The sequence below is a fragment of the Condylostylus longicornis genome, unplaced genomic scaffold (assembly GCF_029603195.1).
Source record: "Condylostylus longicornis isolate FDR11 unplaced genomic scaffold, ASM2960319v2 ptg000080l, whole genome shotgun sequence".
Classification (NCBI taxonomy): Eukaryota; Metazoa; Arthropoda; class Insecta; order Diptera; family Dolichopodidae; genus Condylostylus; species Condylostylus longicornis.
In genome coordinates this window covers 3861395-3888404 of record NW_026578048.1, presented here as the reverse complement: position 1 = coordinate 3888404, position 27010 = coordinate 3861395, and the positions used below count along the sequence as shown (strand labels likewise).

The window sequence follows — 27010 nt, the reverse complement described above, 5'->3', positions numbered from 1 at the left end:
TCTCGGTAAGTTTGTAACAAAGTAAAGTAAACAAAACATGTAACGCAACAACAACAAACAAAACAACAACAATTAAACTACTTTAACATTGTAGTAACACTCTCTTAAGATGAGAGTGAAGAGTAAAACTATTTTTATTAAAGTTTTTTTCAACACAAACACCATTATATACCTGTAATATGCACATACACACATAAGCAATTTAATTTTTGATCATTTTCGTATTTAAAATGTAAAATTTCAAGAGCTTTTCATCTTCTTGATCATAAAAAAAAATAAAAACAAAATGAAAAAAAAAAATGGAAAAAAAAAAAGAAAATCAAAAGCCAATCTTTAACAACTTTTCTTCTTCTGACTTACTATATAGGCAGTAAACTTGTTTCAAACTATAGTCAGTTGTGAATTTAACTACGCTCGAAACACTTCCTTCTTAAGTCGTACAAAAGTTTCCTTGTACTCGGAAAAAATTAAATCTTTTCAATTTTTGAACTATAATATCTACGGTACTTTAAAAATTTTCTCAAACAAATACAGGGTCTACTTGACTAAATCAACTTCAGTTGCATAAATTTGCCGTTTTGTTTGTGGATTATTTAATTATTTTATAATAAATTTTATATTTATTTTATATTTAATAAAACTAAATTAAAGGTAAGAAAAAAAATTAAAATAAAAAAAAAAATTGTAAAATTTTGAAAAATTTTGCTAGTTCGAATTTTTTTTTCTTAAATAATTGTGCTTTTAAATAATTGCGTGCACACATATATTTAACTATTAATTAAACTAGCAATTTTTAACTATTAATTAAAACAAAAGTGATTTTAAAGTAAAAAGTCTTGTTTCAAATTTATTTTTCAATATTTTAACTATAACAACTTCTGAGTTATTCAGGCTAAAGAGAAAAAAACCACGAAGATTTCGAAAACAAATAGACAATTGCTAGGATAAAGTGTTATAAATTTAAGGTGCTTTGAAAATGTCGTAAAATTTTTTATAAAAATTTTTGTTGTAATTTAAATTGTTATACATTTTATTATTCATATTGGATATCATTATATTCCATTAAAATACAACATGATTCGAAATAAGGGATTACACTAAAAATCGTAGTCAAAAATCAAAAAATTTCCTATGTGGCGTTTAATATATTTTTTATCAACTTCTTACTTATAATTGTATAACAGTTATAATTTGAGTAATAAATATATTGTTTAATTTGTTTTATGTATAAATACAAATCCCTGTTCAGCTATCATTAAAAAATATTCTAACCAACCGCAATTATAATTTAAAAAAAAAAAAAATTCAATTAAAAATTAAAAATTGCAAAATATTCTTATGCACAATTTCAAGAAGTTTGAATATTAATATAGGAAGTCGTACGCAAGCAATAGCGTTTTTAATAATTTTGTTTTAAAAAGATATCTAAATATATATAAATTTATACGAGTACATAATATGCTTGTCATAAGTTCCGCTTTTTTATATTGCAAATATCGCAATATTCTTCAACATTCTTTTATATAATACAAAAAAAATTGGGTAAATGAACTTTTAAATGTTCATAAAATTGTGCACATGTTATATACTTAGATTTAAATAAGTATAAAATATGTACATATACATATATGCATATACTCATACAAATGTGTTATACATGTTTATAAAAGTTAAAAATTTTGTATGTACTCCTTTGTATATATACAAGTAAATATTAAATAGTTTCTTTTAACCATAAATGAAAATATTGTGACATACATTTAAAAAAAAGCACATAGCTGCACAATTATACAAGCAATCAAACCGCAACCATAAAGTAAAATAAAACTTGAAATTGGTTATATAATTTGATTTTTAAGATTTCGGATATGTTTGAACGATCTAGCATTTAAAACGAGTATAATGAATTGCGATATTTTAAATGCGAATACAAAAAAAAATTTATTTTGGAAAATTAAAAATAAAAGCCTCTAATTGAGTTTTTCGACTTTAATCATTTTTGTATCTAATTTGCACATTAAAACGGAAAAAATCCATTAGCCCAAATAAAATTTTTTTTTGGTAAAAATTAAAATCACTTGATATCGTGAAATTTTTGCGGAAATTTTTCTTTTTTTTTTTCGTTTAATCTCAGTTCACCGCTTTCTTATTTCAGAAAATGCTTAATTATATTAAAATAAATATTTTTTTTAAATCTGAGTTTTTACTTTTACTTTATAATTGTGATTATTTGTTACATCAGATTCGAAAAAGCTTGTGAAAATATGAAAAGGTTGTGAAAAGGAGAATTTAATAAAAGAAAGAAAAACGATTTTAGTGTAAATTTTTTACTCATCTCAAATATTTTGTTAATCTCAATGATTTTTTAGTTCTTATTTAAAGCTTAGGAAAAGACCGAAATATTCTTACAATAAATAAACAATGAGGAGTTTTCCACAGTCTTGGAAAATCTCAAATCATAATTTTCGAAATCAAATTCATTTTTTTGAGGTTATTTTTAAGATACCGTAAAAATGACCGTAAAAATAAAAAACCGTAAAAATTCAATTAAAGCAATAGAAATTTCATATTTTCTGACTCTTTTTTTTTCTCTAAATCATATGTGACCGGGACCCATCCTACAACTTGAACCTCGAAATATGTGCTAAATTTTGAGAAATTTAAGATCGAAGGATCATCCTATAACTTGATCCTCGAAATATGTGCTAAATTTTGAGAAATTTAAGAACGAAGGATATACTTTGTGTACGCAATTATAGCTCTAAGCGTATTATAAAAATTGCTTATGAAAATTATTCGGTACAATATAAAGTTACTCTTTTTTTTTATATTTAAATAATTTTGAAAATAATAGGTTAACACTAAATGTAAAATCTGCGCCTTAAGTATTTTTCAAAGTTTCTTAAAAAATTTTCAATAATATTGAGAATTTTTGAAATCTACGTAATAAAAAATTTTTTGAAAAAAGTGCTTATTAGTTTCACTCTGTCCGTCCGTCCGTCCGTCCGTCCGTCCGTCCGTCCGTCCGTCCGTCCGTCCGTCCGTCCGTCCGTCCGTGTGTCTGTTTACAAAACTTCTACACCCTTGAAGATAGAAAGCTAAAATTTAACACGTACATAGATCTTCACTAGAAACTTATTTTCGTAGAACAAAATTTTTACCTATCTCCCCCCCTCTAGAAGTTATACCCCCTCAAAACCCTAAAAATGGCCTTTTTTAAATATTTGTTGCAATGAAACCATAAGCATTTTTGAAATTTTGCAAAGGCAGAAAGGCAGCGGCTTGATTCCCCTAGCGAGGTATACTATAGTTAAACTTTAGAAAAACAAAATGGCCGTTGAAATTTACCGTTATCTAAAGTCCTTTTTTTCCAAATTTTTGATGTCGTTTTTCTTCTAGATCCTATATTCTAGAACTTTGAAATTTTAGGGGCTCTTAGACATTAACAAATAGTTCATTTCGTTAGAAGAAATTTTTTTTCCATCTCCACCCCCTCTCAAGTTATCACCTCTTGAAATTCGTAAAATTTGAATTTTTGACACCCTATATTTCCGAAACCGCAAGCTTTTCCAAATTTTTATAAACTCAAAAAGCTAACGGTAAATTCCATGACACTAAAAAATATAATTATTTTTCTTAACTCACACAATTAACCCTTAAAATCGAGCATTATGTTAACCCCTTTTTATGTTAATTTTTGCTTTATTTCAAAGACTGCATATATGCGTCATCCTAAATATATGCAATCCTAGAAATAGTTTTGTATATGAATGAAAATAATTTTTATAGTGTGATAGGTATACATAGACTGTATTTAAAAGCAGAATTTTCACTTGTTGAAGGGAAAAGTGCTACAATACAAACCATTGGTTTGACCCAACTTTATTTTACATTTTTTTTACATAACATTAACAGAATAACAACTTACATTTCTGCATAATTTCGAGATCATAAAAATTACAACAACTCGATGAAAAATCGTATGTAATCATACCATTAAATATAAAAGCTTTCCATTTTCATTTCACTTAATTTGTTTTTCAATGATCTTTTGATGATGCTAAGAAGACAAACCCAAATTTTAAAGTCTTGCACTTAAAAAAAAAAATGAATATAAAAAACGAAAACGGGAAACACAAAATAATTTTTACTTTTACGTTTTTTTTATAAAAATTTTAAGTTTTACCACTTGAATGAACTTTAATTCATTTGTTTTGCTTTCAATATTGCTTTTAATCCAACAACAAGAAATTAATTTTAATATCTCAAAGCAAAGAAATATCAAATAAAAAAGCAAAAACAAATCTAAGATTAAAAGTTTTTTGACCCAAACAATATTAGTCTTAATCATACTTAATCAGTATGATAAAATGTTTACTTTTTTATACAAAAAAACAAATTTGCATATATCAAAGCATTCTTCAACTGAATAACTTGATACTTACAAAAAACATATATATTTAATTCACATTGATCCCGTCTGGTTAATGGATTTTTATTAATTTGCATATTTTGTTCACGTTTGGTAACTTTGCGTGATCTTTATTTCCGACTATTACTCGTAAATTGCAGATGAAAATCAAGAATATAAGTTTTGCTATTTTAAGATTTCCAATCTTTTTCAAGCCCATAAAAAACAAAGAATTTTTAATTTGGTAACGAACTATGAAATGAACACACACAAATAATAAATAAACGATATCAGAAAATAAGATAATAAAGACTAAATAAGAGCCAAATATGAGGTTAAAGCCTTGTTACTTTTAGTATTAATTTTTTTTTTCATTTTATTTTTTTTTTTTTCAAAGTTGTAAGGTTCCAGACATATTAGAAAGTTTGATATTAACCTTGACCATGAGATTTGAATATGATGATTAATTTGCGGAGGGTGTGTTTAACTTATACCATTCAATATATATTGCAAATCCACTTCCTATAAAAAAGTATTTTAAAAAACAAAGGTTGAATTGATCTTCACTTTATCAGCCTTGAAATTTTAAAGGCAAAAAATAAATTTAGGATGTGCAACAAAATAATATCTAAATGTTTATTAAAACTAGGAAAATCGATAAATATTCAGTAAGCTCCATTCAGCCGAGAATTTTTTAATATAGACCTCACTTTTGTACAAGTACTCATATTATTACTAATTTCAATTCGATTTAATTTTATATTTAATTTTCTTCCAATAATAATCCATTTGGCCTAATTTAGCTTGTAAATATATACACTAAATATAGTTTATAAACACCCCTGCTTTAATAAAATTTGGCAACTCTATAAAAAAATTAATTTACAACAACACTTCACTTATTCGCGCGTATATTAATAATATTTTAATATCATTTATGTTCATTTTATGACGGGGGGAGAGCCTAAATTTTTTATTATGAATTTTAAAATTCTATAAATAACACATTTTTACACAATGGAAGAATTTTTAATTTGTATTTTTTTTACTATAAAAAAATATATTTTATTTTACATTTTGTTTAAATTTTTTTCACTTATTTATATCTCTTGGAATTTACCAATTCAACCTGTTTCCGATTCATCATTTAAATAAAATTTAGATAATAATTTTAATAAAGGAATTAAAATAAATGGGAATTCGTCAATTCATATCTGATTTTCAACTTGTTTTACGAAAAATTGAAGCAAGTTTTATACAAAAAATATTACATAAAATATTATCAGGTTATTTCGCAGTACAAATTTCATTATTTTTATACTCGTTCGTTCATATTATGTGATCCGGATTTAAAAATTAACCTGAATTTTTTTTTTCAATTTTTGTACAATTGCAAGAACATAAATTGTTCTTTCAATTTTTAGATTCATAATGTATGATAAAATTATTTAAGTACTTCGTTTTTTTTTCAAAATCAGGTTTTACTGGTATTACGATATTTGTATATACGGTAGATTTAGACATTATAAGCCCCCATATTCAACATTGTGTCATTTATAATAATTCACCTAATCATACATTTTTTATCATTTATTTTCTTCGCTTTTTTCCCTAACTATAAATAGCGGAAATTAATTTTTATTTAAATTAACCATTTCAAAATTTAATTTTACGATAAGAATTATGATACCGTAAATTTATTTAAATATCGTAAATTTGTTGAAAATTATATCGTCAATATCGTCAATCAGAACGTTATTACATTATACAATTATATAATTGTATTAATTTAATTACAATATTGATTAAATTATAACAGTATAATTTATTATAACGTACATTGCAAAAATGCAGTCTGCTACAGATAATGTATAACAACATGATTTTCTTTAAAAGTAAGGAAAATTTATAACATATTTTCTAATTTTTGATATATGCGCACACCAGAATATTATAATGCCAGTTAATGAACCTATAACAACAATATTTTATCTATAGAATTAATAAAATGCCGCTTATCATAAATTTACGGTATGAGATTTTAGGGTTCACTCCACCCTAAATCAAAGCGTTCATTTTGAACTTTACCAAGATATCTCTTTTGCTAAATTCTCCTAAATATTTTGAAAAACAAAAATTTATTTTAATAATTTTTACGATATAAAATTTAAGACTCTTATTAAAGTGTTGTAATTTAGATAATTATTATAGATGTTATAATTAAATATGTAATAAGATGTTAATAACAGAATTCAATTTATACGAACTGCGTAACTAATTGAAACACTTTATTATATAAATAATAAGAAAATTAATTACTTAGAATGAAAAAAAAATTACTTTATTTTCAAATTAGAACATTTAAAAACTCGATATTCTACTTAGTCTTTACATAATTTCGAAGAATTATTAAAATATTGACGTCAATTCAATTTAAACTTTAATCCTGAGAATTAAGTACATATCTACTATTATTTAACCGGATATTTACGAGTTTAATCAAAAATAAACCATAGTTAAGTTATAAATTATATGTAATTACACTGATTATTTAAGTTAATAAATTTTTAATTAACTAAAGAAATTGTTTAAATTGACCATTAATATAACACTCATATATTATTGTTTTATGTTCTCCAAAGTAATAATTTTGTTCTACCAATTTTTGAATTATTCAACATGATCCAAATTTTCATTACAAGTTAAATTCAATTCAAGAGTAAAATAAAGGAGAAATAGTAAATCAGATATCATTTTTATTAAAACTTATATAAACTTTACTGCAAATATTTAATAATTTTGTAAGAAATTCAATTAATGTTAGAAACAATAATTTTTGAAGCTGATCTATTTCTGAGAAGGAAGTAATAGCTGCAACAATAATTTTAAATTACTATTTCGGAAAAATTTAAACATTTTAAATAAAAAATTTATGTACCCGGCGAATATGTACTCCGTCTTATAACTATACAAATTAATGTATTATAATCTTCGTTAGGGCTATAATTTATAGTCTTAACATAATGAATGATTTTGTTCACAATACCTCTATAAAGTTTTCTTAATAACATTGCAAAAACAGACAAAACTAAAAAATTTAAAAATAGAAGTAAAAACAAATAAAGTTATTTTTGAAAATAATTAAATTAGAAAGAAATTAATTATAATTAAAAATTTTTAGTATGAAATCTCTAAAATTCCTGTAATTATTTTCAATAAAATTTATTTAATCTTTGGAGTAAGATAACTTTTAAAAAGTTATATAATATTATTGTAGGCCTTAATTTTCAAAAATTTTTGTTTTAATTAAGGGTGTTATCTTTAAATTATTTCTTTTTTTAAGTTTTCCTCTTGCTCAAAATTTAAATTTAATTCAATAAAAATCGTATAATAATAAACTGAATATAAAAATAAATATTGTAGACTTTTTAGGAATAAATTAAAGTTTACATAATGTACGAACTACAAAATTTTACCGAGTATAATATAACAGAAAAAAAAAATTAAAATCCCACATTCATAGTCGCATAATATCAAAATTTTTATTTGAAACTCTTTATTATCTATAGTTTAAAATTTATGGTAAATTTTTATTATGAATCATCATAAGTTACGTTTCACAAATTAATCATAATAATTTAAAAAAATATAACAGATAATACAAAAGAAAACTGGTATATTTTATAATTTCAAGTTTTCTTTTTTTTCAAAAATATAATTTTACTAAATAATCTACACACAGATATAAAATTTGTAGCAAAATTACAATAATTAAAGCAAAGCTATTATTTTTATGCTATATGGTGATAATTGTTTTCAAGATAAATTTTGAGAAATAAAATAAAGTTGAAGCAATCCAATGATTTGTAAAGTAGCACTTTTCCCTTGAATAAATGAGAATATTGATTTTAAAAAATAATATTACTTTCACTCATTTACAAAAATATATAAAACAATTGCATACATTTAGGGTGCGTAAAAAGAAAAATTTTAAGATTCATTGACATTATAGTCAAATTCGACTGGTAAAGTATAAGTGAGTTAAGATGAATGCATAATGATAATTTTTGATGGCATAGCATTTCCTGTTAGCGTTTTGTTTTTAGAGAAATTAGGAAAAATTTAATGTTCCGGAAGCATAAGAAGGCGAAAATTTATACTCACTTATTTTTATCTCTCTTTTAATTTTACAAAATAAATTATTTATTTTCTAACAAGAAAAATAATATTTGAAAAAAAAATAGTTTTAGATAACGGTTAATTTCAAGAGCCATTTTGTCATATTAATGAGTGAAAAAGCCATTTTAATATAGAAAAAGCCAATAGCGACGGCGGACGGTAGGCGGAATTTATCTACAGTATTGTTCTGTTCCAATAAGTAGCCAAGACATGGCATTTATAAGATTTTTAGAATGGTTCGAGATGGCTTAAAAATTTTCCGACAGACAGACAGAAATAGCACTTTTTCCCCTCTTTTTTTTTGGAAAAGTGCTAATAAAATAAAAGACATCTAAATTGAAATTTTATTAATATAATTTGAGCACATATGCGATAAAATATTGTGGAATTAAATTTAAAAAAAAAAAACCCAAATCAATTAAAAAATAACATTATGTGCTTATGTAATATAAATTTTTTTTTCCAAAAACTAAATCTTAAATTTGAATTTAAATAACACATCATAAACATGATTTCGAGTTGATAATTTTTCCATAACAATTAACATAGATAATAACCATTATACCAAGACTAGAAATATTGTTCATAATTTGCAGAATCGTTTACAATAAAATCTTTACACAGTTTGAACAAAATTTGTACAATCTATTATATTTTGCAATAATTTTATCTTATATAAAGAAAATTATATAGTAATAATAATCAAATATAAAGATTACCGTAATTGCTACAAATTAAATGTTCATTTTAAATAAAAACTTAGATAAACTTCATATTTTAACATCAAAAGCAAAACTAAATTGCTGCCTAAATTGGATTTTATGTTGAAAGGAAATGTGTGAGATTAAGAATTTAAATACTAAGTATAATGCAATTAAATCAAGTCAAAAATAATATGGAAAATTGTTAAATGTGAAGCAATACGAAGCGTTCCTTTACTTAAAAACGTAAATGCAACTTTTTTTTGCAATATTCGAACAAAAGACTTAGACAGAAAACATTCAATAAAAAATTCAACTCAATTATGTACGTACAAAATCAGGTCTTTTTTTCTCTCCGTTCTTATATTTTTTTTTTGAAGAAAATAAAAAGTTTTTTTCTAATTTTATATATTACGTATAATTCGCCACATATACAGCCCGTTGTCTCAAAATTTATCGAAAACTCCAAAAATTTCCCCCTACATTATGTCGTCAATCAGTTCTGTGGAAAATTTCTAATTCATACTTTTCCTCTTCAATTTTAAAGAGAATTTGAATCGTTTTCAACTATTTCTTAACTTTCATTTTGGTTTCATGATTCAATATTCTTCAAAAATAGTGTGTTCGCCATTTTATTCTCTATTCATCTATAAGGAAAAAATTAATATTATGACATCTATTGTATAATCAGTTGAATGTCCTAGAAATTAGCCATAACCTATAAAATTCAGTCTCACCTCTTTTTTGTAATTCAATATTTTTCTTCATTGTCTTTAACAAAAATTAAAATTTTCCTGGTTTAATCAGTGCTGCCGTTTAGTTTTTTTTTTAGTTTCTTAAATATTTTTTGAATTAAAGTAAAATAATGGCATAACAAAATGCAATATTTTAACATGTAATTTATTTTAAAATCCGATTCTTCCAAGTAAAAAAAAAACCAGTTTAAAAGCGCAAATTTTCGCAAAATTAAAAACTATTATGTAAATAGAAAAATGATTTTATATATAAGGAAAAATCTATGACCTAAAAAAATCATTTTACTTACGATATCATAACTCATTTACAATCAACCATTAACCATAGAAGTCGGAAGCAAAAAAGCTCTTACTGATTTCAAAATTACATATATGTAAACATAAGCTTTAAAAATTACAGCTTAATTACAACAAAAACATTCATGTATGATTGTATGTATGTAAATCTACATATGTATATATACTCAATGCATTGTTGTTAAATAAAAATCTTTAATGTAAAATTTAAAACTACTTTTAATTGAAATAAACAAAGAGTATATGAAAACAAGTTTGAATTTAAATACTACAGAAATTGATAATGATTGAATTGATATATGCAATTACATAATTACTTAATGTTTGACTTTCATTAACAAGATATATTCATAAATACACATACATAATTATGTACAAGCATAGGAGTCCATATTGAAATGTTAAAGCATTATAAGTAAAAATGTTTTATGTTTCATCTTGAATTTTTTCTATGTTAATGTTATTTTAAGTGATTAATTCGTTGTTGTGGCACATTTTTATGTATTTACTTATCAGTTTTATTCTTCTTTATTTAAACAAAATAACTGAAACAAACTTGAATTTTCTGTGATAACTTTTAATTAAAAAACTCACTTGCATTTCACTTGATTATATGTTTTATATGATGAAGACATAATATGACCAAACTAAAGGGGCAAAGCAATAATTGAAAAATTTTACATTTATTTTAAAAGAAGATAAAAGCAAAACAAAATAAACATTTTAAAATTACAAAATTTTTAATGGAAACAAAGACCTTGTTAAAAATCAAAAATAAAATCAAAACAAATTTGACAACTTTTTCATTCCTTCATAATGAATAAACTTTTTCAAAAAATAATTTTTTGGGGGAAAATAAAAACCAACAATAAAAAATTTTTCATATTTTTTTCCAACCCAAAATTAATTTTCATATTATTTTGTTAAGCCGGATATTATGAAACTTCTTTCAATTACAAAAACTTACAAAAGATGAATAACGAGTATTTTGTAGTCATAAAGGCATAAGATATAATAAACAAACACAATTGAACTTCTTTAATTCAACCCACAGAAACCGGTTTTAATATTGGGTATAAATTCGAAAAAGAGAAAGTTCGAACATGAAAAATAAGTGAATGTTAGGCTAATCAAAATAAGTTTATTAAATATGAATTTTGGTTTACAGTCAAGTTTCTTTTACTTGAACCTAGAGAGTTCAAGTAAAAGAAACTTGACTGTATTTATTGCATATTATTTTATATCTAAATTTGGGAAGATTTCAATTTGAGAAAAAGAAATTTTGAAAACGAAAGCCCTTTATTAATATGCCCTTGTTTTCATTTAAGAGGTAGATAAAATTTTTCCATTAAAAATTTATTAAATATTTTAAAGGATAATTAAATAGAAAAATCTCTAATATAAAATAATTAATTCAAAGATTAAAATTTTGACATTTACCAAAATTTAGGAAACTCTTTTTATGATAAACGGCTAACTATCACATTATTTAATTAGATGTTCTACATATAATATAAATATTCAAACTCATTTCGAAAAATTTTTCATGATTTTTTTTTTCAGATGACTCTCGTTCAACCAACTCCAGATATGCGAGTATCAATTCGTGAAGAACTTCGTGAACCAGAAAATCCTGAAGATATTGAAAAAGATGTTAAATTAATTCGAGAATGGTTGGAAACTCAACCACATTTACCAAAGGATATGGATGATGCTCGTTTAAGAACATTTTTACGTGGCTGTAAATTTAGTTTAGAAAAATGTAAAAGAAAACTTGATATGTATTATACGATGAGAAATGCTGTACCCGAATTCTTTTCAAATCGTGATATTAAACGTCCTGAATTACAATTGGTATGCGAATATGTGTAAGTACATTAATTATTTCTCTTATATACTCTTATACATAAAATATATATATATATATATATATATTTTGGGTTTTAGACATGGACCACCATTACCAGGACTTACACCAAATGGACGTCGTGTAACATTGATACGTGCTATTGATCATGAATTTCAACCACATCAAGTTAATGATGCAATGAAAGTTGCCCTTATGGTGGGTGATATACGTTTAGCTGAAGAAAGTGTTGGTATCGCCGGTGATATATATATATTAGATGCAGCTGTTGCAACACCAGCTCATTTTGCTAAATTTTCACCAGCTGTAGTAAAAAAATTTTTAATTTGTGTTCAAGAAGCATATCCTGTTAAATTAAAAGAAGTTCATGTTATTAATGTTTCACCATTGGTTGACACTATTTTAAATTTTGTAAAACCATTTTTAAAAGAAAAAATACGTAATCGTATTCATTTACATACAACAATGGAAAGTTTATATAAAATGGTACCAAGAAAACTTTTACCAACTGAATATGGTGGTGAAGCTGGTAGTATTATTGATATTGGTAAAGAATGGGTAAAAAAATTAGATGATTATACAGAATGGTTTGCAGAACAAGAAAATTCTAAAGCAAATGAATCTTTAAGACCTGGTGCACCAAAAACATCTGATGATCTCTTTGGTATGGAGGGTACATTCAGACAATTGTCCATTGATTAAAAAACATTTTACATTTTGAAATTTCTAATGAAAAAAACAAAATATAATTTCGATTTTTTTTCGAAATTAATTTCGATCTTATATAATATTATTAATTTTTTTTCTTATATTTAATTTTCATTCAGAGTTATACGATTTTTTTTCGCGTTTTAAGAATAATTCTTTTTTATTACTATTTTATATTAAAGTGGATTTTAGTATTTTGTTTGTTGTCGTTTTTATGTAAGCGCAACAATATTATTTTATTGTATATTAATTTTTAAAAATTAATTTTAATTTTATAATTACTTAAATATTTTTTGTAAATACTCATTCTAAATTTATATTTTCATATTTTTTTTTTGTATATTATGGTTCTGAAAATAAGGAATATTATTGTTTTTTCTTCACAAGAAATTTCACAAGAAACTTAGGCACATTATTTTTGTATCGCAGCACATTTGGCTCATAAACTATTTAAAAAAAGTTGTTTAAAACTAAATTATTTCATAAATATTTGATAAAATTTATAAAGGAAAGAAAAAACAGAAATAATAAAGAAAATATTCGAAAAATTTATAGTTTTAATTTTTAAGCGCATGTAAGATTTTATAAGGCATGTCATAGTATTCCTTAAAAAAAATAAATTCTTATATATGAAATAGAAAATTGTTTTATTCAGTTATTGGAATTGGTTTTTGCTGATTTAATATCAAACAGCACGAGAAAAGTGAACCGTAATTGTCATACCGTAATCGAAAATCACATTTTCAAGTTGACAACAAAATAAGACTAATCAAAAATACATCAGGCATTGATGTTATTTAATTGAATAATTTTAAACGTCTTAAAATTTTAACAATGATTGAATTAAATAATGTGAAATAAAAGTTATAAAATTTCCAAATGGACTAACGAATACATTTTATTTACAGTGTAGGTAATTAAATTTGAATCGTCTTTTCAAATTTTCTTTGCCGTTATTGTAGTCTTTGTACTAAATTTGTTTCCGTTATGATTCACAATTATCAAATGGAAACAAGTATGATATGAAGTAACTTTGAAGTATTTGAACGCCGTGGTTTTTGTTAAAAATTATTATAAAAAGCAAACGCAATTGAATACTTAAATTAATTCAAATTTGAACACCCTTTGGCCGAAATGACTTCCACGATGCTATTATGCTATTAACCTATAATTTTTTTTTTATTACTTAGAATATTATATTTGAAAACTTATTATATTATAATTGCAATATAGTAAATTGCCGTAAATAAATAAATTTTACTTAATAATTGAGGGCGTAAAGATCTCTTTTATCCAATCATAAACTCAAATAGGAAATTGAACAGCTGACATTTTCAAAATACTCGTATTACCAGACCAATGTTAAAATATTAGCATTAAAGTTTACTATGATTGCTTTTTAATTGCGTTTTCAAAAAAAAATCAAATCAATATTAATATCGTAAGTTTGCTAACAGTTTTATATTAGGTATTTTTATTTATTTCTTTTGCAAAAATCATAAAAAGAGATAAAATTTAAAATTTGAGAAAATATAGAGAGAATATTTAAAATTTTGAATTAATTCTCCAATATATTTACAGCCTTAATAGCTATAACAGCCTCAATGTGTTACTCATTGCAGTTACTAAAAAATTAAGATACAGAATGTCCTTTTATTTTGGAAGATAAGAAGTTTACTTGTTATTTACAATTTTACGCTGAAAAAGACTCCATAGTAAAAATGATTTTGTTCATGGTAAACAGCTATAGGTATTGTAAATGGTTACAAGAATAAACCTCCTTCTCATATATTACAATAATACAAAATTAATAATACAAAAATAAATAATATAAAATTTACAATTTCCTATTCAATTTCATAATAATTGTATTATTTTTTATAAATTTGTACATCAATTCAAAAATTCAAATACAGTTTTAGAATTTATGTAATAACAAAAGAAAGTTAGAAGAATAAGAAGAATCGACAGACAATAGTAAAAATACAAACTATTTCTTTAAGGAAAATGCATATATCCTTTTTAAATGCAATTAAAGTTAAGCAACTCTACAATCCTTGCATACAATTAACACATTTCTAATGAATTTGGTAGCCATATTCTAATTATTCTATTTAATATTAATTTATCTTTAAGGTTTGCAAATATATATAAAAAAGGAACTCTATAAAATTTTCGCAACAGTTTCAATTCAAATAACCATTATGGATGACACAAATAAAAATATATTTGAATTTCATGAAATTATTTTTAAATTAAATGGAATTTTACCATTTACATTGAAAAACAGTAAAACAATAATTGGAAAAAATTTTGAATTAATTTTCAAGATATTTGATTATTTTTTAACAATTAACATTATTCTTTTAACAATTTTATATTTTATTACAACTTTTATTAATTATAATTATAATTTAGAAAAATTTTGTGATTCATTGTGTGGTACAATTATTTATACATATAGTATTATACAAAATCTATGGTATAAATACAATTCCGAAAATTTTCAATATATTTTATTACTTGTAAGAAAAAAATATTTAAGTGAATCAGCTCCAGGAATAACAAAAGTTAAAGCAGATTTATCATTACAAAAATGCAATATATTTTTAAAAAATTGGGCTTTTTTTGGATTTTTTGCTGTAATATTTTTTACAGTAGCAGAACCACTATTTACAGGAGAATTAAGATTACATATTTGGTATCCATTCGATGTCAAGGTTATTTAAATAATGAAAGAAAATACTAAACGCAAATAATTATTTTGAACTACAATAAATAATAAAAAATTTTAAAAAATTTTGAAAATTAAAGAATTTGTTTGGACAATTTTACACCTTTGGTGTAGAATACTAAATTGAATTTTTCAAATTTTTTTTCTTCATTCTTTGTGTTATAAAAAATAAATTATAAAATATGTATAAAGTATTATTTAATAATTGTCATGTATTTCTTAACATTTGCAGAAACCTATCATTTACGAGATAGTTTTCATATCTCAATTACTGGGACAGGCGAAGGCTGCCTGTACTTACACAATGGTAAGTGGGTTTTATTGCAGTACAATCATTTTTATTTGTGGACAATATGATATTCTTTTTTGCAATTTGAAAAATCTCGTCGCAACAGCTGTTATCAACTCAAAATCTGATCCATCGTTATTAAGGTATGAGTGGGTATATTTACTTTAAAAAATTATTTTTTTTTTTCATAAAAATACTATTTTATAATTATTAGAATTTTGGTAAATTTAAATAAAGTAACAGAAGATGAACCACAACAGTATTGTTATTCGGTTGAAGAAGAGAAGAACTTTCCAAAATTAAATGATTCTGAGAAGGATATTGTTGCATATAAACCAACAGTGAGATTTTGTGAAGAATTAAAAAAAGCAACAAAGCATTGCGTGATTCACCATAATTTTATTTTGAAACTGTTCAGATGTTTAGAAAACATTAATTATCCTTGTTTGCTTATAAAATTAGGAGCAATTCTTTTTCAATATTGTCTACTTGGATTTGTTACAGTAAAAGTAAATGTTTTTTTTTATTAAATAAAATTTAGTTTAAAATACGTTATTAATTTTAAACTTCATACCTAATCAGAGTTCTGAACAACATCGATCAGTCGTTGAAATTTTATCATTCGCTAATTATTTCTTTCTTACCAATTTGGATTTATTCTTTTTTACATACTATGGCGAACTATTATCAAGCCAAAGCACTAAAATACCAAAGGCAATTGCAAGATTAACATGGTATTATGGTATGCAAATAATAAAAACTGATATATTAATAATTTTACAAAATTGCCAAAAAACGATTACATTTACTGGAGGAAAAATTTTTCCATTAAATATTGAAAGACTTCGAACAGTAAGTTAGATTTCTATAACAAAAACAATAAACTAATGCAGTTATTATATTTAAGGTTATCACAACTGCGTTTTCTTACATAACGATATTGCAGGCACTTGACGAACGTAATGCGAATAATTTAAATTAAAAAGCATAGCAGTTTTTTAAAATAAATTATACATATTTCTTATTTGTTCTTGCGAAAATTATATTGAAAGGAAGACACACAAAAAGGCAAATAATTAAAGTAATATTGTAGGCACCTCAAAATATCAATTTATCGTATTGTAGGCACAAACAATTCTTGTATGTTATAAGCACATATTTTGAGTACCATTTATCTTTAGTATGTTACATATGAATACATGAACTTTATTTAACTAAATTAAATAAAATGTTAAAAAAAATATATTTAAAATAAAGTTTAAAAATTTTTTGGTCTTTTATTTAACTGTTTATCTTAGATTTAATAATAACCAAAAAAAAATTAATATAAATTTGCGTTTGGGCAATTATTCTGCATTTTTTTTGTAATAAAATTTTCCACTAACTTTATTATGCTGCAACCTTTTAAATTTTATTTCACTAGTTTAACTAATTCTTATCCTTTCATAATTAGAAATTTCATTGTAATAGTAGAATTTAATAATTTTGAACAGTTCTCTATAAAGAGAAACTTATTTCTTTGAAAAATAAAAAAAAAAACACGATTTCGATTATCTGAAAAAAGATATTTTGTCTATTAATAACGCTCTGAATTTTGAAATTTTAAATTTACGATTATATCCTATTTTACTTATGCAGTATGATTAAAAAATAAATTAACGAAAATTTTTTGATAAGAATTTAATTAGCATTTTTTATTAATAAATTCCTTTAATAATATATCATTAAAGCAAAATGTTTACAAAACATATAAAAATTTTCTTAAAATAAAAGAATTTCAAAAACTGGTCTAATTCAAAAATCTATTTTTAATTATTTTTTTGCTTTTACATAGCACTGAAATGCTTTTCGAGATATATTCTAATTCAGAGCAATCTAAAAAAAAAAAAAACATTTTTTTGGAAAATTATTCCTAAAATTTTAAATCGTATCTTCTTACCTTAATTAAGATTTGTAATTCATCTGTGATAAAAAAATTCAATTTAATTTTATTAAAAGTATAGAAATTTTTAACCAAAAAAGACAGAAAATCAATATTTTCATCAAATTTTTTATATAAAAGTTGAAATCAACTATTTTTATTTTTTACTTTCATTTCTTTTCATTTTCATTTATATATATTTTTGTTTTACATGTGTATATACATATATTTGTTTTACACACTTTTTATTTTATTTAATTTTTTTTTTAATTGTTTTTTCGTTATATATCTATATATGCATAAAATTTCCTACGTTAATTATATATTAATTAAATAAATACATTCATACTATATACGTATGTTATGTAAACTATGACAAATTTAAAAATTAATTTTTTGTAAATAATTTACAATAGTAAAAAAAAAAAAATTAAAGGAAAAATTTTAATCTCAAACATTGCTTACAAAATATTCAAAATAATGCTTGTGTTTATATTTAAATAGTTTTTAAGTTACATAAACTGTAAAATTTCAAATTTCAAAAAAGAAAAAATTAAACTTCCCATATTTCTTGTAATTATAATAAAAATGTCATTTAGTTCGATGTTATTATAAAGATATTGTAGCACTTAAATTACTAATATTGATTGTAATTATTAAAATAATAAAAAATTCTTCAAATTTCGAATTGAAAAAATCTTTTTCAAATAAAATGTTTTAACATCTTAAAACCGAAAATTTCAAGTCAAGTTTCGGATTTGACGATTATTTGATTTTTTTTTATAAATTCCCGTAAACTTTCTTTATAGCTTTTAATTTTATTCTAATTTAAAAAAAAAGAAATTAACTTATTATTTTCAGGGTAGTAAGCATTTATATTTACGTTATTTTCCAATTAAATAATTTTAATGATAACACATTAATGTATACATCTTATAGTTTAATAACTCTATAATTTACAATAAGTGAATATATTTCAAAGCAAAATAATTATTCAATAAATATATATGATACCTGAAGAGAATTCTATGTTTACAGGGTTTAAATGATAAGCATTAATATTGCTCACAAAAATTTACAAGTCCAATGCGACACTAAAAATTTTATTAGAAATTGATTTGGCAGTGCAAATGATGAAAAATTAATAAATTTATTGTTGTATATATTGTTTATAGCATAAAATATTTTGTCTATTAATAACTTGACTAAAAACTTATTGCCGTTTGCTTATTAAATTAATCAAAATTTTTAGTTTTAAGCTATTGTTTATCCAACTATTTATCTAAATTATTTTAATCTATTTTAATCTTTTTTTTTTATTATTTTTTCACTATTAAAAATTGATTCTATTTTTTATTAAATTTACATATCAAATTTTACTTTTGTATAATGATTTTCGATATCTTTTAAATTTATTATCACTTTAAATTTTAAAAAAATTTTTCAAATTTCGTTTGTAATAATGGCACTTATATAAATTTAATAGCTATGTTTTTATATATTAATTCTATTATTGTTTATTATAATCCTTTATTTTAACTTCACGTTCATATTTTCGCTTTAACCTTTTAATTTAATTTTTTTTTTTCGGAATAAAACTACAAATGCATACATACATATTTAAATACAAAAGGGCATAATTAATAGTAAAATGAAAGATACGGAAATATTAAATTTCATTTTACTCGTTTTGTGAAATGAATCCAATAAATATAGTTAAAATGAATCTTTATTATATAATATGTGTAAACCATTTAATGAATTATTTTGTTATTTGAAAAACCAAAATAATTTTTTTTTGCCCTGTAGATAATTTTGTTTAAAATATCATATAGTTATAAAAATAAAATTTCTTAAGTAAAGTAATTCAAAATTTCTTATTCTTAACGACATTACATTAGATTTTTAATTGATATAAAATAAAATAAGTAGCATATTTTACTTATAATAATTAGCTATATACATTTCAGTCAAACTAATTATTTCATTATGGTTTTCTTGTATAATGAATACTGTTTTCTTGCAAACTGCTACTTTGAAAGACCTAATATGAACCATACGAACAATTTTTTATTCATAAAATTTCCTACGTTAATTATATATTAATTAAATAAATACATTCATACTATATACGTATGTTATGTAAACTATGACAAATTTAAAAATTAATTTTTTGTAAATAATTTACAATAGTAAAAAAAAAAAATTAAAGAAAAAATTTTAATCTCAAACATTGCTTACAAAATATTCAAAATAATGCTTGTGTTTATATTTAAATAGTTTTTAAGTATATATAATAATTAGCTATATACATTTCAGTCAAACTAATTATTTCATTATGGTTTTCTTGTATAATGAATACTGTTTTCTTGCAAACTGCTACTTTGAAAGACCTAATATGAACCATACGAACAATTTTTTAAAAATTAAAGATTAACATCGAGTTGATGAAATATATGATACTTTATATTTTACATAAACAATCTAAACATTATGATCATATTGTGTTATGTTTCAGCATGGAAATTTTTTGTTCATGTCAAACAAATTTAGAAATAAATTCAATATTATAAAACCTTAACCAAAACATAATTTATTTTGAAATAAGATTACAATTTTTCAAATAATTAATAAGTACATAATAATCTCCAAAATGTTATATACGTAAAAAGAATAATTAGGAAAATTATTCCTAATTTATACAGTAAAAAATTTTGTTTTGAAGCTTGAAAATTCCTTAAACAGTGTTGTATTCTTAACATTACAACAAAGTGATAAAAACGTATTTATAGACATGTACGTTTTTAAAATAAAATGCATTGTAACTTCGAATCAAATTTTATAGCTTCTTATCTTTAAGTAAATAAATCCATTATTATAATATATATAGACATATAAATAAGAAACCTAAAAGAAAATATAAGACTGAATCATTTAAACTAAATAAATTTAAATTATATTCTTCGCTACAAAAATTTTTTATCCTTTCTTAATGATCATAATTATTTAAATATTTAAATGAATTACACATTTATGAATTACACGTTATTTCATATTGAATTATAGTATACAAAATACAGCAAGAACTTATGACACCTGTGTTATAATTATATTTAAAATTTATGTAATTCAAATTTATGTCCTCTAAAATAATAATATTGAACATCAATATAATTGAAAATAATCCCAGGAATCCTTACTATGTACCATTAAATTTCGAACTAAATGACATATTTCATAGCCAAAATAAATACAATATCAAATAATGAATATGTGATAAAAGATATATCTTATGTGATTTGAATTTAAAAAAAATATTTTTGAGCAAATTCTTAGCAAAAAAATTTAACTATAATTAATAATTTTAATTGGACATATACAAACAATTTTTTTTTCTAAATTTTTTTTGCTTTTTTGTGTAATGAAAACATTTTTATCAACCTCAAAAAAATTTCTCAAAAAAAAACTAATCACTTCTAAATATACATGTAGTACTTAAATTCAATCCAAAATGAATGTGGGAAAAGTTTTAATAAAGGATAAAATTGTATCCAATCACTAAATTCCCATTAAAATATCAATGATTATACTTCATAGAGATTAAAGAATGAAAAATTTGATATTTAGAATTTAATATCATAAAATTAAAAATTCTACATGTATAAATAGTAGATATAACTAGATTTTTTTGTTTTTGAATATTTTCCTCTTATAAAAATGAGTAATTTATGTACATATACATATATATAAATTTTTCTATATATATATACATTTTTTTTAAATATATATAACAAATATAATTTAATTATTGTATATTTATGTATACATAGATAAAAATTTTTGCTTTATATAAATATACAATTTATTTAATAATGCAATATGTTTTTTAATTAAATTTTCAGTATACATATATATATATATATGCATATACGTTTCCTTTACTTTTCAATTTATTAATTATTTTTAATTTTTTCAAATTTTTCTGCTTCTTTCCTTTTTTTTCACTAATCTTTCAAAATTTGGAAAAAACAAAAAAATAAAATATCATTACAATTGATTTTGAAAAATTTCGATTTTGTTATTATTTCTCTTAATATTATTTTCATTAAGAATATTGATAAAAACAAATGCAGTCTTGGCTAGCTATTTAAACTATTTGCGCTTGTGTCATGGCTATAGTGTTCTGTATTAACAATTACTTGTACAATATAACCATTTTGTATATGTGCCTCTTCAACCATCATTTTATCACCTAATAATTTACCACCGTAAAACCATCTTTGACAACATGAATCAATTCCTTCAGCGGTCTAAAAATATATATTATATGCATATATAAAAAATCTATATAATATAAAAAATCTTACTCTAATAAAAAATTGAACAAAAATTTTTTGAAATTTTTGCTCAGCTTTAATTTTTTAGTAAATTGATCAGATTTGTATTCTACATTTTTATTTTCAATGTAAATATTATTTCATATCACGACTAATTGTACATTTATATCAAATGCATACTTATATAAAGTAGCAAAAAAAATTGTTTATAAAGCTAAAATGTATCTTAAATTTTACATATTCAATGCTCTCACAGAGAAACTACCACAATTTTCCTTATTTTTGAATTTTACTTTCACTGTACATTATTTGAAATTACGCATATTCCTCAAGAAAAAAAGTAAAAACTTCAAAATTATGTTGCAAATTCTCCTTGTTTTTCAAATAATAAAATATCCATAAATAAATTTCTATTCAGTTGACGGCTTTTTTTTTGTTAATAGTAATCGACCTCGAACTTCATTTTATATTTCAAGGGTTAACAATATTTAACTTTTTTTTTATTTATAGTTTAATTATTATTTAATAACAATTGTAAAAGCTTTCCAAGCAACAATTTGGTATAAATTATAAAATATTACAATATCCTCTAAAAAAATATTTAGCTTGCTTTGTTTTTTTCGATTAATTTTACTTTTTTTTATTAATTTTTTCCCATCACCTTCGCCTAAGATGCCATATCAACAATAAAAATTGTTAAATTTAATTAGAAACTCCCTACCATGAAGTTATTTATTTAACATTTTCAAATTACGATACGGCATACCTTTAACTCCTATATGGTAAAATTCTAATTATTGTAACAAATGTAATATATCAACATATGTATATATGTATATTAGAACGATATCCTCAATATTGATTTTCAACTACATACTTTATTAGAAAAAAAAACAATAACACAATTTAAATACAAACATAAATCATATTATTATATTATTATTTAGAGAATGAATCATATTTCAATAGAAAATTAAAAAGGTGTTTAAAACTGTTAATGTCAAAGTTTGAATGGTATATTTTTACATTTGTATTCATGTTGCTTTATAAACTTTTACAAAATTAATGTTTTTTTTTAATTTAATTGTAAATACTACATTTATTAATGAAAATTTAGTATTCTTTATTTGTGGAAAGGGGGATACTAATTAGAAAATTTAGTATCCTATATTTGTGGAACATTATCTTCTTCATATTGTACTAGTCGCTAACCATCACTTATTTTAGTTTCATTGAAAAAAAACATTTATTTTAATTAAAATTTAAAAGAAACTTACTTGCAATTTTCTTTTACACTGCCCAATAGTGTCTTTTGTATACACTAACAACTTAATATCTGTCATAGTTGTGGATATCCTTAATTTTAAAAATACTTCTGTACCACCATCAACTGGTTCCGAATATTCTGCCGGTGAATCTCTACCACTCTCTTCCTTAACAATATTTATTGGATATGACAAACAATATATTGGAACTTTATATTGCGTTCCTAATTCATCATAGCATTCCGTTAAGTAACTAAAATGTATAATAGTATCAGATAACAAGATAATTCTTTTTTAAACTTATAAATTCATGTAGTTTGTTTACTTACCCATTAGGCACAGATATATTAGCTCCATCTAATATTGCCTGTGCCAATTGAAAATCTAGTGACTCAGCAGCTGTGGTTGCAGCTCTTAAGGCATCCCATATCTCTTTTCGTCCGTCAAATGCTGGTGCTGTATCCCAAAATTCATCACGTTTTGATCGTAATTGTCCTTCTAAATTTAAAAACATATTAGTACATTAATTATATGTGAAGAGATGTAATTAAAAATAATGCAATAATTTTTTATAATAAATAAATTTACATTAATAACAATAAAATTATTTTTACTTTAATAAAATATTCATAAAAATACAAACAATACTTTCAATTCTACTTTTTTATTATTAATTACCAGTTAAAGGCACGTCAGAACGCCAACGTATTGTTTCATGGCACAATGGGTGATTCTTTCTAGACGGTCCAAAATTACCTCCTTAAAAAATAATAAAATTTAAATTAGGTATGGAGACAAATAAAACAAAAATTAAAAATCCTTTACATATAAGTATGTACATATATAATCATAATGAACACTTAGAAATTGATTTTCCATTAAGTAATTTTAATAATCTAGGTCATGCAATGAGTACAATACATGTATTTTACTCATTGATAACAACAATTCCACCACAAACAGAAATAGATCTATAATTATTTTTAACTCACCTGTTGTAAGTCCCCCTGATATCGGTCTAGATGTAGATTCCACGCTAGCAGTTTCATTATTTTCATTGGATTGTAGACCAATACAGCCCCCCATTTTAATTCAACTTCTGCTAAAATCACTTTTGACTTTTTTAATGTCTTTTTTACTTTATTATTTTTAAGTTTTTTGTGCTATTTTAATAAATGTAATTTCATTACTAATTTACTTAACTTATTTTTTATTTATTATTCATTTTTGTTTTAGTGTTGTTTGTACTAAGCAATTTTTAAGCATTTCGCCATAACTTTCTTTTCAATTTTCCAAAAATTCAATACCTTCGGACAATAGATATGTAGGTACGTTTATAAGCTACTCTAATTTTTTTTTCTTTTATATTAATTATCTTTAAGTACTTTAATTTTTATAATTGATTTTGAAAGTTATTAATAATTAATAAGTCAAAAAAATAAAAACAAAAAATAAAATAAAATGAATATAATATTTTCTTCACGTAAACCTTTGACATGCTCTAAACTCCAACCAAAAAGTGAAACTGAAAACTAAAAGGTTAACGTCATTTCGACTTGTCAATTAAAAAGAGTAAAAAATACGATATAAATATAATAGCCGGCCAGTGTGACCGCTACTAACAAAATGTAAATTATGATTAAGAGAACTCTAACGGCAGAAAAAAACATCTACTTAGCAAGAAAAAAAATTTATTTAGAAAAATTGTCATAAAAGTTTGGTTAATAAACCGAACTATTGCCTAAATATTATACAAACATATAACAAATACATAATATAAAAATAAACTCAAGTTAAACTATAATAATGTAATTTTAAGAAATTTTTAAGATTTAAATTATTGACTGCATTGTTTTTTAATTTTTTTCTATTACTTTGATATAGAAAACAACACGAAAAATCAATAAATCTCTCAATAATAAAAAAGCTTCTCTTTAATCAATAATATCAATAAAATGTGATCAAAGAAAACAAAAATGTTTTCTTTCAAAATATAAAATTATGTATATTTTTAAAATTTTCCCTTCCATCTGAAACAGCTTCCTAAAAGAACTTGGCATTTTACTCATAAATAATTTCTGACCCAAAGAAAAGTGCCAGAAATCTAAGCACATTGAAAGTGATACGAATACTGAACGAAATTCAATTCAAATTTAAAGTTACATATTATGTTATCTATACCTACTTAATTTAAAGGCAGGGGAGGTGTGCATATTTATAAGCTTACAAAGAGGGAAATAATTGCAAATGTCTCCTGACAGACTTCAACATTGCAATTTGCAACGATGGTGCATTGCTGCACAATTCAGCAGTAACAGTTCATAAGCTGAATTGTACATACTTATATTAAGACCTTATTACATACTAAGAGATCAAAATCGGATTTTAATAATTTTTAGTTTAAATACATAATTTAGTTATAACGTAAAATGCGTAAAAAATAAAATAATTGTGAAAGTAATAAATAACATATCATATTCACAAGAGCTTTTAGATTTTATCAAATTTATGATTTTTCTTAGAAATTAACTGCTACATCTTCTATATATGTATATACATACGACTAATCATACATACAAGCATGATGTATGTATGTACGAATTCCTATGCGCATATTATACTCTATTTACCAGATGTAGTAAGATAATTTATTTGTGCACACACATCCATACGAGTACTCATCCATACATACATATTTCATTCATAAACATAAGTGTTTTGACAAATTCTGTAAAAAAATCGTAAACAAAAATATTTTCTTTACAATATCATTGCATGTTTATTTTTATGCATATAAAATATTATCCGCCATATTTTTTAATTTTATCTTTATATGCACATAAATATCTACATTCATGAATAGATATAAATATTGATGTATGTATGTACCTACTATATTAATTTTTCAAAACAAAATGCGTTTTAGATAAAAATGCAATAATACCCACACTATTTTTCATATACATAATATTATATAAAATGTAAACATAGAAAAGAATAACAATAATATTATTAAAATGCATTTGTTTTGCCAACTTTCGCTATTGACCTTTAAGTTTTTTGTTTCCGCGTCGTAATTAAATAAACAAATATTATAAAACTCATACAAATAAAATTCTTAAACTAACAATCAACTAACTATTCAAAGTTATTTCCAAAGAAACGTACATATTTTGTTTACAAAATATTTAAAAAACAAAAACAAACAAAACAAGATAAAATATAAACTAAAAAAAAAACAAATAAACAAATTAAAAAACAACAGGACAAAACTTAAAAGTTTAATTGCGATACTTTTTATTTTAAAAGGCACATGTATGTATATGTATTGTCAACAAATATGTAAATAAGAGTATGGTAATAAGAACCAAATTCTAAATTTTTACTATTAATAATTTCAAACTTAACACACATACATACTTTTATTAAGCGCCAAAAAAGCTTCATTTTTCAAGCTAATTCGGAGGTTGTTTACGAGTATAATACAAGCGTGCTCACAATACTTCTAAAATATTAAACTATCTGCATACATAGTTGGATAAAAGC

The 27010-nt window shown here is 22.8% G+C and overlaps 2 protein-coding genes across 2 annotated transcripts; one reads left to right on the top strand and one right to left on the bottom strand.

Annotated features, from left to right (window-relative positions):
- The first annotated feature begins 409 nt into the window (after positions 1–409).
- LOC129613004 (alpha-tocopherol transfer protein-like) lies at positions 410–13315 on the top strand. The gene is made up of 3 exons (XM_055526880.1): positions 410–651; positions 11907–12211; positions 12291–13315. The coding sequence occupies exons 2-3, from the start codon at positions 11907–11909 to the stop codon at positions 12910–12912; spliced, it is 927 nt and encodes a 308-aa protein (XP_055382855.1). The 5' UTR covers positions 410–651; the 3' UTR covers positions 12913–13315.
- An 8409-nt stretch (positions 13316–21724) lies between these two features.
- LOC129613048 (ubiquitin domain-containing protein 1) lies at positions 21725–24971 on the bottom strand. The gene is made up of 5 exons (XM_055526945.1): positions 24457–24971; positions 24143–24223; positions 23794–23962; positions 23477–23717; positions 21725–22172 (listed from the first exon to the last, which is right to left on the bottom strand). Exons 1-5 carry the CDS (start codon positions 24548–24550, stop codon positions 22002–22004), a joined length of 756 nt encoding a protein of 251 aa, XP_055382920.1. The 5' UTR covers positions 24551–24971; the 3' UTR covers positions 21725–22001.
- Between the last annotated feature and the right edge of the window lie 2039 nt (positions 24972–27010).